We start from the raw sequence: 16,358 nt of genomic DNA, 5'->3' as shown, positions 1-16,358 counted from the left end.
ATACCGTACCGAACCGAAGTTTGATTTATCGATTACCGAATTACCGAATCGAAGTTTGAAAGTTCGGTATTTGGTATATACTTTGAATTACCGATTACCGAATTATCAAACTCAAATTTTGAAAATACCGAACCGAATACCGAACGCCCAGCCCTAGCAGTCAGCGTGGCAGAACCCTCCACTCTATTTTCCATCGACTGGCGGGCAGCAGTGGCCATGAATGGCATCATAGAGTCCTTGGGCTATACCACCGTGTCCATATCCTTCAACGTTTTGGTCCCGATCCAATTATGGACAACAGCAGCCACCACGAGCGGGTGTTCTTGGCCCCCGACCTCAACAGGCCTACCCGACAGCCTCTACTCCTACAGACATTTAAGCCGCCATGCATACTCTTGGGATCACTCCTCCGGATGCAAATTGGTACATGGACACCAGTGCCACTTCTCACATGACATTCACACAAGGTAACCTAATATCTTATTTTAATAAGAGTAATAAATGTGGTATAATTATTGGTAATAGTCAATTAATTTCAATTCATGGTTATGTTCACATGAATTTGTCTTCCTCGTGTCCTCTCTTGCACTTAAACAATGTCCTTCATGTCCCTCACCTAGTTAAAAATTTAGTGTCCATCCGCAAATTTATCACTGATAACTTTGTCTCTGTTAATTTTGATCCCTTTGAATTTTCAAACGAAGAGGTTGGTAATGAGGTGTAATAATCGGGGAGAGCTTTATTCAATCACCAATCCAGTCACTTCACCGTCTACTTTTGCTGCTTTGGCATCATCTCTTTGGCATATTCGTTTGGGTCATCCGAAACCACCTGTGTTGAATTTTCTTAGGAAGAATAAATTGCTGGATTGTAATCAAAGTAGAGATGTTCGTATTTGTCATTCTTGTCCTCTTGAAAAACATGTTAAGTTTTTATTTTATGCTTCGAATTCTAGCACTCTTATGCCATTTGATATTATACATAGTGATCTTTGGACATCACCCATTTTGAGTTCCTCAGGTCATCCATATTATGTCTTATTTATGGATGATTATTCTAAATTCTTGTGGACGTTTCTTTTATCGCAAAAATCATAAACCTTTTCCACATTTTTAACTTTCAAGACATTTATTCGAACTCACTTTAAGCGGGACATCAAGAATATTCAATGTGATAATGACACAAAATTTGATAATGGCCCCTTTTGGGATTTCTAAAGCCAATGATCTGTCGTTTTGATTGTCAAGTCCTCACACATTTCCTCAAAATGGGAAAGCCAAAAGACAAATTTGTACGATTAATAACATTGTTCGTACCTTATTGGCTCAAGCTTCCCTTCCTCCTTACTTTTGGCATCATGCTTTGCAAATGGCAACTTACCTTCTCAACATTCTTTCTCATGAACTGATAAACTATCAATCCCCTCTTCGCATTCTTTATCAGAATGATCCCTTTTATTTTTATCTTCGTGTATTTGGTTGTTTTACGTTATTCTCTCATTCCCTCCATACTCATAAACAAACTTCAACTCCGGTCAACCTCGTGTATTTTTTTGGAATATCTGTCACATCATTGTGGGTATAAATGCTTTGATTTGTCATCTCAAAAAATTATCACTAGCCGTCAGGTAATATTTGATGAGACGAAATTTTCTTTTGCCAAGTTACATACTCCTCAAAATCACACGTATCAATTTTTAGACGATGGACCCTCTTCCTATGTGGTTCATCATCTCACTACCTCCACAAATCTACCGGATCACCACCGTCCTCCGACACCCCTGTCCATCCCATCGTGCCCAGCCAGCGGATCTGCCCCCTTATCTGGGCAGATCTCTCTTTTGCTGCCTGTTGGGCCGACTCCAGCGTCTTCTTCCGTTCTCCCACCTAGCTCTCCTCCTCCACCCACTACCGTCTCTCCCTCTAGTCTACCCACCAATCCTGTTACTAGGAGTCAGCATGAGATCTATAAGCCTAAGAGATCCTTCAACCTTCTTACATCCGTTTCAAAGTTCACTCTACCCCGTAACTCTGTATCTGCTCTTCGTGATCCAAATGGAAAATGGCTATGGATGATGAATATAATGCTCTTATTCAAAATAAGATATGGGAGTTGGTGCCCCGTCCTCCAAATGTTATTGTTATTCGGTGTATATGGATTTTTACTCATAAAGAAAAATCTGATGGTTCGTTTGAGCGACATAAAGCTCGTTTTATAGGTGATGATAAAATCAACAGGTTGGCGTGGATTGTGGTGAGACATTTAGTCTAGTTGTCAAACCGACTATTCGTATGGTTCTTAGTTTGGCTCTCTCCAAGGCATGTTCGATTCATGAACTTGTCGTCAAGAATGTTTTTTTACATGGCAAACTCAAGGAGACTGTTTACATATATCAACCTTTGGGCTATCGGTATCCTGATAGACCCAATCCTGTATGTTTGCTGAAGAAATTTTTGTATGGGCTGAAACAAGCTCCGCGGGCTTGATATAAGCGATTTGCTGATTATGTCCATACCCTGAGATTTTCTCAAAGTAAGACCGATCATTCCTTGTTTGTTTATCGTCGAGGTACTTCTATGGATTATCTTTTATTGTATGTCAATGATATTATTTTAACTACTTTCTCTGATGTGCTCCGTCGGTCTATCATATCATTTCTTAGCTCCGAATTTACTATGAAGGATTTAGGCTAGTTGAGCTGTTTCTAGGACATTGTTGTAACTCGTCACACATGCGGTTTATTTTTATTTCAAAAAAAGTATGCGATCGAGATCATTGACCAAGTTGGCATGTCATCGTGTAAGCCATCTCCTACTCCGATTGCTCCAAAATCGAAGCTTGAGGCTACTATGAGTATACCGTTAAAGGACCCATCTCTTTATCGGAGTCTTGTAGAGGCACTACAATACCTGATGTTCACGAGATCGAATATTACTTATGTTGTGCAACATGTATGCTTATACATGCATGACCCACGAGATAAGTACATGCACGCTCTCAAGCGCATTGTGCACTATCTACAAGGTACTTTGGATTATGGTCTTTACCTTTATCTCTCTTCCACAACCACTCTTGTCTCATATACTAATGCTGATTGGGGTGGGTACCTCGATACACGACGTTTGATGTTGGGTTATTGTGTCTTTATGGGTGATAAATTGATCTCATGATCCGTCAAACGTCAAGCTACTTTGTCCTGTTCGAGTGCAGAGGTAGAATACCGAGGGATTGTCAATGTGGTTTTTGAGTCATGTTGGTTGCGAAACTTGCTCTTGGAACTTCATTGTCCTATTCCACGGGCTACTTTGATTTACTGTGATAATGTTAGTGCCATATATTTGACTGATAATGTTGTTCAGCATCAACGCACTAAGCACATTGAAATGGATATATATTTTGTATAGAAAAGGTGGCCCGTGGCCAGGTTCGAGTGTTACATATCCTATCTCGTTATCAAATTACAGATATATATCTTCACCAAATACCTTCCGTTGGTGTTATTTGAAAATTTTTGAGTCAGTCTTAACATTCGGCGACCTCTCGCTTTGACTGCCGGTATCAACAACGAGGAAAAAACAAGCAGAAACATCAACTAACTATGGCTCTTGGCCCAGACAACGTCCTAGGCGTAGGGGAGATCGGAGCAACAGGGAACCGGTGTTAACGAGTTCGAAAAGAAGGTCAAGGATGAACAGGAGACAAAGACAAAGGAAGGAGGAAATGGAGCTGACCTCGCTGCTGACCTGGGAGTGTGTTAGAATATATGTTAAATATATTCTGACAGATTCTATATATTTAGTTCCTAATATATAAAAATTTAATTTCCTTAATTATAGCCTAATTATACTCTTGTATTTTATATATATAATTATAGCTTAAATTTTCAATTGGCGACATTTGCTAGTTACATAAATCTCATCCATATATCGTGTATCGCTAATAAGAATTACAAAATTTATTATTTTACTATTTAACTAGGAATTTTATTGTTTAACTACTGCCTGGCTACCTAAATCGTTCATTACTCTAGGAATTCTATTGTTTAACTACTACCCACTTACACAAATCGTTCATTACTTGTCACTAGCTAACTACTACCAGCTACCTAGCACCAATTTTACTATGTAACTATGAATTTTATTGTTCAACTACTAAGACCTAGTAAGTCGTTCATTACTTGTCACTAGCTAATTAGTGAATATGAATTTTACTATTTAACTACGAATTTTATTAGTGACATTCTCATTTACTTGAGACTTTTAGGGTTTAAAAATGTCAAAGCCGCTATACAGGAGACAGGAATGCAAAGTTCATTATTCCTATGTTGATAAATAGTGCGTAGCTAAATTTTAATTTTTTAACTCATACACGTCCTTTTACTATCCAACATCACAATTCTTAGTAATTTTACTTTGTTTTTTTTAGCTACGAGCAATATATTAGCTGGATAAAAAATAAAGTTTTTTTTCCCAAACTAAAGTAGTACACGTTTCATTTGAAAAACTGAAAAGGCACAAAAAATTCCTAACTAATTATCACAATATTTACAGTATCAAAAAGGTGAAAGAAAATGTTGCAAATACCTAAGAGCATCATCAACAAATAAATATCTCCAACTCACTATACTCAAAATTCCAGCACTCATTTTCTCCACCATTGCTCTTCCATCTTCAACCTTCAATCCTAACCGTAAATCCGCCACGAGACCGCTAACGGTATCGCTCGAGCAACACCCCGGCGGTGGTAGCTCCTCCGAAAACCATCCTTCCAACCCTAAAACAAACCTACCTTTTCCTTTACAATTCATTACATTGAAAACCCCTTTATACCCTTCCAAAATTACATCCCACGTTACTCTCACGTCTCCGAGGGTATCGAACAGGCCCAAATCCCCGTTCTTGTTCTTGATATCAGTGGCGGAGCCAAGAATCCTAACAAGAAAATTCAGAAAAAAAGGATAAATACATTTAATTATCAATAAATTCAACAATTCATAATATTCCTATCTCAATTTATGTGGCAAAGCTAAAAATTTCGCAATTTAACTTTCCAAAATAAAATTTATATATTTAAAAACTAGGTATAAAATAGTAAAACCACAATAATTAATAACACTCTTACTAAATGGACTCTCGAATTTCAATTTGAGTATTATGCCACATAAATTGAGAGGAGAGTGTATAAAAACAAATATAATTTTTGATCAAAAAAATTCAATTGAACACCTTACCTCCTCCAATATTGCTCAACATCGATATCGAATCGAAAAACACCTTTTTTGTCGAAACTAAGTTGATTTCCATGCTTGACTAAACTCACCATACATGTAGAGTTTTTGTAAATGTTTAGTGCAAATATGATGTTATTAAGCGAAATATAAGGTTTCACTGGTTGTTTTAATCGACGGTTACTCGCCCTCTGACCAAGGGCGAATAACCGCCTATAAGAAACATTCGAATCATTATTATTAGTAGTAGTAAAACTATGAAGTGTTGATAGAGAAGGATAATGAGAAGAACAAAGGGGTTGCCATATTTGATCTAAAGACATAGAAATTAACCATGATTTGCAAACACATGAAGAAATAGCTAGGGTTTTTGGATCAAGATGATTTGATAGAAGAACAACAACTTGCCATGGAGGTGGTGGTTGTTGTTGTGATGATGAAACTATAGACATTTTATTTTTCTTATTAATTTTTATCAAACGATTTTTTTTTTCTTTCCAATTATGAAATAAGATAAGATAATCTAGAAAGTGAGATTGTATCCAATTTTATATTTTAATTGTATAAAGGTTTTATTATATAGATAAAAAAGTGAAACGTGTTGAGTTCTTGAAATTTTTGCATGTTTGTGACATGCCACGTATAGGTGATTTGGCACTCATTACTCCTAGTTTATTGACACGTTTCAAGAATGAAGTTTATGTGTTTTTGTTTTCCTACCCTCTTTATAATATAATATAATATAATCTCTTTTTTATATTGCATAGCAACTTTGTAATTGTTTTTATAATTAGTAAATTATCATAGTGAAGAACATGTAAATTCATTTTACTTTACTTTTACTACTTTTCTATTCTTTTCTACTTATATATTTCTCTTTCATTCACTCCATAGCTTTAAATTTCAGGAGAAGTAAAAATTAATTTTATCTTCTCTATTTAATTTGATTTGCAGGAATGGATAATTCTTGCTTGTGGAGCTTGTACACATCAAGATCCGATTAAAAAATCATTTATAATACACCCATGTTGGATATTTCCATAATTACTGCAACTTCTTTCTCATTTTGGGGAAAAGTTATTATGCCATTATTTAGGAGCACATCTTTCAACATTGTTATATCGATATCTCAATTTTCAATAACACGCTTGAGTCATGGAGTGTGGTTGAGCAATTTCAAATGAAAAAAATACAAGATTACTTTATGAATGAAGTACATAATAATAAGTTAAATATTATCTAGTCACTATATAGAAAAGGTTATAGGCAATCAGTATGTAGTTTCTATTAGGTGAAAGCATTTTCCAATTTCTTATAATTTTTTTGTTTTAATTAGTTTTTTAATTTGTTACTCATATATTTTAAAAATAAATTAATAAATAATTAAAAATCACAATAATTAGCAATTCAAAATATTTAAAAGATATTTAAAGAGTTTGATTGATTCTAAAAGTGCTATAAATATCACATAAATTAAGATATAAAAAATAACATATATTATTTAATTTGAAACGGCATATAAGTAGTATGAATCTCAATAATTCACAATTTATATAAAAAATTTAAATATTGTTTGAAATTCTACCACATAAATTAAAATAGATTGAGTAACATATGTTATTTAAAAATTACGTAAAATGTACTATAAATCACAATAATTAAGAACTTAAAATATTTAAAAATATATAGAAATTGGTTAACTCTCTAAATTTTATTAGTGCCACATAAAATGGAACATGAGAAGTAACATACATTATTTGAAAATAATTTAAAAAGCATTTTAAATCATAATAATTGATAACTTACGTATTTAAAAGACATCAAAAATTTGGTTGACTCTCGAAATTCTATCAGTGTCACATAGATTGGGACAGAAAAAGTAACATATATTATTAAAAATGATGTAAAAAGTACTATAAACTATAATAATTAACAACTTTAAATATCTAAAATCATATTACAAAATTGATTAACTCTCCAAATTTTATTTGTATCACATAAATTAAGACACAAAGTAACATAAGTTGGGGCCGTGCTAGCACGGACTTATGTATCTAGTATCAATAATAAAGTCTGAAATGTCGCAAAGCTTTATTCCGATGTGAGATTTTCTGGCACAAATCTAAATTTAATTAAATTTTACTTTCTTAAATTTCATATCAAATCAAAATCAGACAATCAAATTAAAATGGAAGAGTGACATTTACTTGATCAAGACTTTCAAAGAAGACGTTTGTGATCTTTACTAAAAGATATGTAGATTATGTCAAAATGTCATGTCATGTAAAAAGTTGAAATTAAAAAATTGTCAAAAAAGAAAAGAAATATTCTTTTCCAAATGGACTAAAAAATAAAAATAAAGCAAACAAATTGAAACATAGAGAATATTTTTTATTCATATGTTTCAAAATCTCAAAGCTACATTATAGAACCTTGCTAACTGAATTGTCAATCATTTCCAATATAAGTATGTAATGAGCCTGATTTTTCTTACAGAAATTTCTTCTTTTTCAATGTCTGAACAAGTAGTGTAAATTTTTTGCATATATAAATTATAGTTGCCTAGTTCTACGAAACAAGGATAGTCGTTAGGTCATGAATGGAATGCGAGGAGGAGTGTCAAGCAGTTGGGAGGGAGCCAGAAACCATTTTCGAAATTAAGAACGTGTCTTGCAACGTCCATTAGAGCCAACACTTGCCAATGCACTCTATGCTTGCAATTAGTGAATGACAAATGTACTTCTCAAGAGTTTGTGTAGAATTATATTTAACTATAATATGGTAGCTGAGGGTCTTTCACAAACAGTCGTCCTACCTTTCAAGGTGAGATTAGGTCTGCGTACACTCTACCCTCTCCAGACCCCACGTGGTAGGATTATATTGGGTTTGTTGTTATTGTTGTTATGGTAGCCTAGATTTTAGGAACAATGTCGATTTGTCGTAGGTGTGAATCCTACGTGAAGAGATGTGATTAATTCAGAATAGAGGGGCTCGCTCTGTGTCACGATCCAAGCTTAGAGCCTATACGTGACATGGCGAATGAGGAACCCGAATGTACCTCAAACAAGCCTCTTAGCATTCTTTTAGCCTTCATAGGTAATGAAAATAAATAAACAAGCAGAAATCATAATCGTAAATCTTCAACTTACATATGTCCAACAATACCTCTAACTTTTAGATTTAACGGGGCTAAGACAAGTCCCTAGTTCACCCTCAATCATAATAGAAAAGAAATGTCATAGTAAGTGTCTAAAGATCTCAACATATCATAAGCTAGAAAGATAAAGGAGTATTGTTCCCGGAACATGGGAACTCACCAAAAGTAGCCATGTGGAGGAGAACGAGGAGGAGCACCGATCCCTACATGATGATATCATGTAGGCAAAAGAGTATGTGTTTGTACTTTGAATGTACTAAGTATGTAAGCATGCATGAACATTGAGGAAACATTAAAACATTTATGTAATATGAAACATAATGCAATGCATGCATAATCAATTATATAGATATCCTTTAAAACATTCATTTTTGGGAAGATAATCATAACCGACATTTAAGACCATGCGAGCTATTACATGGAATCCAACATAACCCTCTACGTTGGCCGGGGAGACTACTTGCCGGGTAGAACTCCGTCAACTTCATTCATTTCTTCAGCTTTAACTTTAAGGGCTATTTATGGATCCAATAGCGTAAGCCTACAAGGGCTCTTATGTTGGCACATAGTTAATGAGACAAAGGGTTGCTACTAAGATTCTGTTACCGAATCCCATCTCAATGACCCATTCGGTGCTAAGTCAATCGCACAGAATAGTTTAATACTTCAAAATAGTAATAGCATATAGCTTGAGAATTCAAAACATCATCTTCGGTAGAATAGCACATTAAAACATTTGATAATTCAAATATGCAAGAATTGTCCTTATTGCATAAAGAATCCATCATTCATATCATTTCATCATTCTTTGATTTCATAAGACTCCCTTTTGATCATAGATATTGCTTTCATAAACATTTTTTTAGAGTCAAAGCTTTCAAGTCAAACTTCATTGAAAACATAGTAAAACTAGGTGGGTTCAAATCACTTCAACTTTCAAACATGAATGTAATGAAATTATACATAAATACTTTGAAATCCATCAATTAAAAATCATGTTTTAAATAACCCACCATGAATTTCAAGAACCTTTAAAGAGCTAAATAGCGAAAATACTTGCAAACCATCAATTCATACAGATGAAATCGTTTTGCATCAAAATAGATTAATGATCATTAGTTTAACCATGATTCATGCTATTAAGTAGAAATAAGAATTACCCATAAGAAAATCTTACTTGAAATCAAAACATTTAGTTGAAAGAGTTTTGAACTACATGGGTGGAAGAACCCATTGATAAACACCACATAACTTAGAGTAAAACTTAAAGAAAATAAACATAATTTATCATATAATCAAAATACTTTAGGCATGAGAGTGGAAGAAATACTCTCATTGAAGCCTTACATACCTGGAATCCAAAGCGTTAATTTATCATATAATCAAAATACTTTAGGCATTTTGTGTACTACCCAAAATATATGAATCACCAAAATAGTATTTCTACACTACAAAGAACTAAAACTATATTTTGAGAATGAGTAAAGGAGTTTATAGAGAGAAGAGTTGATTGAGAAATCTTGATGAAAAAAATGATGAAATAAGGTAGGTATTTATAGATGTGAAGGAGGGACCTAACAATAATTAAAATAATTATAAAGAAAAATCTGAAAATTTAATGGAAGATTGTGATATCATTGGTGATGTCAAATGTAGGACTATTGATGTCATGGGTGATATCAAATGGATCTACATATTTCCATTGTTGGTGAGATGAACCTTTTTTTAATGGAATACCCTTTTTTCGGAGCTGTGTTTGAAAAAGATAACTTCCTCATTAGGATTTTGTATCTCTATATAAATTGTTTCTCTAGAAGTTTACTTTCATGTCATTCAAGAATCAACTGATTTGGAGCATCCTACAGTGAGATATGATTTTTCTTCTACACATACTCCATTTCATCACAACATCATATCTTGCAACAATTAATTTATTTGACCTACTTAACCTTCAAAACATAAAATATGATCTTCACAAAAGTTGTAGGTAATAATGTTCGAGTTATTTAGAAATTTGAATCATCTAATTTGGACCATTCTATTAAAAGTTATGCCCAAAATACAGAAACTATATCATTTTCATCGAAAATTGGAACATCATATACAATGTTTTTAGGAGTGTTACACTCTGCCCTTTAAGAGTGGCTAATCCATCTTTCGTGTATGTTAGCCCATGAATTTTTTAGGTGTCGAAAGTATGGGTTGAATTTTCTTGGATTTTTATTTTTTATCGTCCGTAACGACCTGCGGAATGACTCTAGTAACCCCAGAACGGCTTCTACGTCGTTTAGGAGTACTTTAGGGGCGACCCAACAAAATTAGACAATTTTGTTAGTTTTTCATGTGTGTTAGACCACAGATTTTTAGGTGCCGGTGGTCTGAGTCGAATTTTCTTGTATTCTTATTTCATAGCTTCCATAATGACTTATGGAATGACTCGAGTATTACTAGAGCAGCATCTATATCGTTTAGGATCATTTTAGGGCGACACAACAAGAATTAAGTGATTTTGTCAGTTTTTCGTGTGTGTTAGCGCATGAATTTTTTAGGTGTCGGGGGTCCGAGTTAAATTTACTTGAATATTTCTTTTATAGCATTCGTACCAACCTGTGTAACGACTCTAGTAGCCCTAGAGAGGCTTCTACGATATTTAAGATCATTTTAGGGGCTACGCAACAGCAATTCGATGATTTTGTCAATTTTTCGAATGTGTTAGCCCACACAGTTTTTAGGTACTGTGCATTAGGGATGAACTTTTGTGAATTCTTCTTTTGTAGCATCCGTAACGACCTATGGAACGACTCCAGTACTGTCGACTTCTACAGCGTTTAGAAGCATTTTAGGGGTGACACAACAAGAATTAGATAATTTTCTCAGTTTTCGTGTGTGTTTACTCACGAATTTATTAGCTGTCGGAGGTACGTGTCGAATTTTCTTGTATTCTTCTTTTGTAGCTTCCATAACGACCAAGAGAACGAATTTAGTAGCCCCGGAGCGGCTTCTACATCATTTAGGAGCATTTTAGGGGTGACACAATAGAAATTAGGCGATTTTTTTTAGTTTTTCGTGTGTAGTAGCCCACAAATTTTTTCGTGTGTGGTAGCCCACAGATATTTTGTAGCATCTATAACGATTTAGGGAACGACTCCAGTAACCCAGAGTGGCACCTACGGCGTTTAGGAGCATTTTAGGGGACACACAAAAGAAATTCGATAATTTTATCAATTTTCGTGGGTGTTAGCATACAAATTTTTTAGGTGTCAGGAGTTTGGGTCAAATTTTTTTGAATTCTTCTTTTGTAGCATCTGTAACGAACTAGGTAACTATTCTAGTAGCCCTGAAGAGGCTTTTACGGCATTTAAGAGCATTTAAGGGGCGACGCAACAGGAATTAAGCGATTTTATTAGTTTTTTGTGTGTGTTAGCCCACGATTTTTTAAGTGCAAGGGGTCCGGGTCGAATTTTCTTGGATTCTTATTTTGTAGCGTCCGTAACGACCAGGGGAATGAATCCAGTATCTCCAGAGCGACTTCTATAGTGTTTAGGAGCATTTAAGGAAGACGCAACAGGAATTAGGCGATTTTGTCAATTTTTCGGGATCCGGATCGAATTTTCTTGGATTCTTTTTTTTAGCATTCCTAAGGACTTAAGTAACGACTCTAGTAGGCCTGGAGAGACTTCTACGGCATTTAATAACATTTTAGGGGCGACGCAATAGAAATTAGGTGATTTTGTCAGTTTTTCGTGTGTGTTAGACCACAGAGTTTTCAGGTGTCAGAGGTCCGGGTTGAATTTTCTTGGATTCTTCTTTGGTAGCATAGGCAACGACCTGAGGAATGACTCCAGTATCCCTAGATCGGCTTCTACAGTGTTTAGGAGCATTTTAGGGGCGACACAACAAGAATTAGACGTTTTGTCAATTTTTTATGTGTGTTAGCCCACGAATTTTGTAGGTGCCAAGGGTTCCAATAGAATTTTATTAGATTCATATTTTTTAGCGTCCATAAAGACCTAGATAATGACTGCAGTATCTCCAAAGCGGCCTCTACCATGTTTACGAGCATTTTAGGGGCGACGCAATAAAAATTAGGTGATTTTATCAGTTTTTCATGTATGTTAGCCGAAGAATTTTTGAGGTGTCAAGGGTCCAGGCCAAATTTTCTTGGATTCTTCTTTTGTAGCGTCTATAAGCATCTATAAAGACTTGGGAACGACTTCAAAGCCCTAGAGTGGCTTCTATGGCATTTAAGTGTATTTTAGGGGCGACGCAACGGGAATTAAGCGATTTTGTTAGCTTTTCATCAGTGTTAGCCCACGACTTTTTTAGGTGCATGGGGTCCGAGCCGAATTTTCTTGGATTATTCTTTTGTAGTAATCGGAGCGGCTTCTACAGTGTTTAGTAGCATTATAGGGGCCACCCAACAGGAATTAAGCGATTTTGTCAATTTTTTTGTATGTGTTAGCGCGCAAATTTTTTGGGTGCCGGAGGTTCGGGTCGAATTTTCTTGAATCATTCTTTTTTAGCATTCGTAAGGACTTGGAAAATGACTCCAGTAGCCCATAGAGGCTTATACGACCTTTAAGAGATTTTAGAGGCGACACAACAGGAATTACGGAACTTTGTAAGTTTTTCATATGTGTTAGCCTATGGATTTTTTAGGTGGTGGGGGTTCGGGTCGAATATTCTTGTATTCTTCTTTTGTATCATCCTTAACGACCTAGGGAACGACTTTAGTGGCCTCGAAGAAGCTTCTACGGCGTTTAAGAGCATTTTAGGGGTGACGCAAAATGAATTAAGTTATTTTGTCTGTTTTTCGTGTGTGTTAGCCCATAGAATTTTTACTGGCGAGGGTATGGGTTGGATTTTCTTGGATTCTTCTTTTGTATTGTCCGTAACAACCTAGGGAACGACTCAAGTAGCCCCGGAGCGACTTATACGGTATTTATGAGCATTTTAGGGGGAACGCAACAGGAATTAGGCAATTTTGTTAATTTTTCGTGAGTGTTAGCCCACAGATTTTTCAAGTGTCGGAGGTTCGTGTCGAATTTTATTGAATTCCTCTTTTGTAGCGTCTATAACGACTTGAAAATGATAACAATAGCCTCAGAGCGACTTCTACAGCGTTTAGGAGCATTTTAGGGGCGAGCAACACGAATTACGCAATTTTGTCAGTTTTTTGTATGTTAGCCAACGAATTTTTTAGGTGTCGGATGTCTTGGTTGAATTTTCTTGGATTCTTCCTTTTTAGCATCAGCAACATCCTCGGAACGACTCCAATAGGTTCAGAGAGGCTTTTATGGCATTTAAGAGCATTTTAGGGACGACGCAATAGGCATTAGGCGATTTTGTCAATTTTTCGTATGTATTAGCCCACGATTGTTTTTTGGTGCAGGGGGCCCGCATAAAAGTTTCTTGTATACTTATTTTTTTGCATCCGTAACGATCAGGGGAATGAGTCATGTATTTTTAAAGCGGCTCCAAAGGTATTTGGGAGCATTTTAGCGTCACGCAACATGAATTAGGCGATTTTGTCAGTTTTTTGTATGTGTTAGCCCACAGATATTTTAGGTGTCGGGGTCTGGGCCAAATTTTCTAGAATCCTTCTTTTTTAGAGTCCGTAAGGACCTGGAGAATGACTCCAATAGCATCGGAGCAACTTCTACTGCGTTTAGAACCATTTTAGAGGTGACGCAACACGAATTAAGCAATATCTTTAGTTTTTTGTGTATGTTAATCACAAATTTTTTAGGTGCTAGAGGTTCGGGTCGAATTCTTTTATATTCTTCTTTTGTAGCATCCGTAACGATATTGGAAATGACTTTAGTAGCCCCGGAGAGGCTTCTACATCATTTAAGAGCATTTTAGAGGCAACGTAAAAGGAATTAGGCTATTTTGTTAATTTTTCATGTATGTTAGCCCACAACTTTTGTACGTGCCGAGGGTCGAAGTTGAAGTTTCTTGATTTCTTTTTTTTGTAGGATCCGTAACGACTTTGGGAATGACTCAAATATTGCCGGAGTGGCTTTTTCGTAATTTAGGAGTGTTATAGAAGCGACGCAACTGGATTAGGTGATTTTGTCAGATTTTTTGTGTTAGACCACAAGTTTTTTAGGTGACAGGGTTCGGGATGAATTTTATTGAATTCTTATTTGGTAGCTTTTACTGATGAGGAGTTTTCAGGGGAACATTGAAAAACAGCAAAGTGAAGAATCCACTTCGAAACCATTATGGGACCCTCCGTAGGTACCCGATGAATTAGCACATACGACATCGGTATGATCCACGATGTATTCATATCATTTAGGGGTTACACAAGTAGAATTAGGCGATTTTAGTATTTTTTTCATGTGTGTTACAACCTATGAATATTTTGGTGAACTGGATCCCAATCAATTTTTGTATGAAACCATTGTGGGACCCTCCGTAGATACACGAGGTATCGATACGTGCGACTATAACACGACCTATGGCTCATTCATAGCATTTAGGGGGCCCATAAGCGGAATTCGGTGTTTTTCTAATTTTTTTCAGCGTTAGCCCATAAATATATTTTGGTGAATTGGTTTTCAATCAATTTTTGTACAAAGCCATTATGGGACCCTCCGTAGGTACCTGAGGGATCAGTGTGTGCAGCGTCGGCATAATTCACAGTGCGTTCATAGCATTAAGGGACTGCACAATTGGAATTAGGTGATTTTCTCATTTTTTTCATGTGTGTTAGCCCCTGAATATTTTGGTGAACAGGCTTCTAGTCGATTTTGCTTTGAAACCGATATGTGAACTTCAGTAGCTACTCGGGGGATCAGTACGTGTGGCACAAACATGATCGACGACACATTAAAATCATTTAGGGGTCGCACAAGTGGAATTAGATAATTTTATCATTTTTCGTGTGCGTTAGCCATGAATATTTTGGTGAACTGTATTTCGGGCAATTTTAATTCAAAACCATTATGGGACCCTCTGTAGGTAACCGGGAGATTAGTACGTGCGACGTCGGTATGATCCAAGATGCATTCGTAGCATTTAGGGGTGCATAAGCAAAATTAGGCGATTTTGTCAATTTTTTTGTCTGTGTTAGCTCATGAATATTTTGGTGAACAAGCTTCTATTTGATTTTTCTTCTAAATCATTATGGGACCCTCTGTAGATTACATGTGGATCAGTACGTGCAAATTCGGCATGATCCACAGCGCGTTAATAGCATTGAGGGGTTGTACAAGCGTAATTAGGCAATTTTATCTTTTTTTCGTATGTAGGTACCCTAAGGGGATCAATATGTGCGGCCACGGCACGATTTATGACTCATTCATAATATTTAGGGGCCTCACAAGCAGAATTAGGCGATTTTCTATTTTTTTCGTGTGTTAGCTCATTAATATTTTGGTGAACTGATTTCTGGTCAAATTTTGTACGAAATCGTTATAGGCTCCTCCAAAAGTACCCTATGGATCAGTGAGTATGGCCTCGACATGGTTTACAATGCATTTATATCATTTAGGGTTCTCACAAGCTTTTAAGGTAAATTGATATAGATACAAACTTATTATATACGACTATACACATGATATACATAAAGAGTATGGTTGGAATGAAGAAAAAAATCATGTCAATAGAACTTATATGTAATTTAGCAAAACAATGTGAATTTTCATAGATATAATCTTATATAGTATTATATATTGAGATACGTATCATAATATTTATATTGGACTGTATATTTTTGAAAACTACAAAATTTGTTCATAAATCGTACTCACTGAATGCGATTTACGCCTTATCATGCATCTCTTCATTTTTGCCTCTCTTTTTTGATATTTGATCAGAGGTTAAAGTAGAGTTTAAAATATTTGATCAAAATCCTCCACGACCAAGCGTTAAAATATCCTTTAGAAGCATTTAGGGGCTGCATAAGCGGAATTAGGCAATTTTGTCATTTTTTTGTGTGTATTAGCCTGTGAATATTTCTATAAA

At 35.5% G+C, this 16,358-nt stretch overlaps 1 protein-coding gene across 1 annotated transcript; it reads right to left on the bottom strand.

Moving 5' to 3' along the window:
* Positions 1-4,552: 4,552 nt before the first annotated feature.
* LOC129869977 (probable F-box protein At5g04010) lies at positions 4,553-5,715 on the bottom strand. The gene is made up of 2 exons (XM_055944526.1): positions 5,231-5,715; positions 4,553-4,931 (listed from the first exon to the last, which is right to left on the bottom strand). Exons 1-2 carry the CDS (start codon positions 5,677-5,679, stop codon positions 4,553-4,555), a joined length of 828 nt encoding a protein of 275 aa, XP_055800501.1. The 5' UTR covers positions 5,680-5,715.
* Positions 5,716-16,358: the final 10,643 nt, after the last annotated feature.

The sequence above is a fragment of the Solanum dulcamara genome, chromosome 10 (assembly GCF_947179165.1).
Source record: "Solanum dulcamara chromosome 10, daSolDulc1.2, whole genome shotgun sequence".
Taxonomy (NCBI): domain Eukaryota; kingdom Viridiplantae; phylum Streptophyta; class Magnoliopsida; order Solanales; family Solanaceae; genus Solanum; species Solanum dulcamara.
This window is presented reverse-complemented; position numbering and strand designations above follow the sequence as displayed.

Excerpts from the sequence above, each read along its gene's own strand:
- LOC129869977 (XM_055944526.1), bottom strand. The coding sequence starts at position 5,679 with ATGTCTATAGTTTCATCATCACAACAACAACCACCACCTCCATGGCAA. Across the intron at positions 4,932-5,230 it reads GTTGAGCAATATTGGAGGAG|GATTCTTGGCTCCGCCACTG; the intron begins GTAAGGTGTTCA and ends TTTTCTTGTTAG.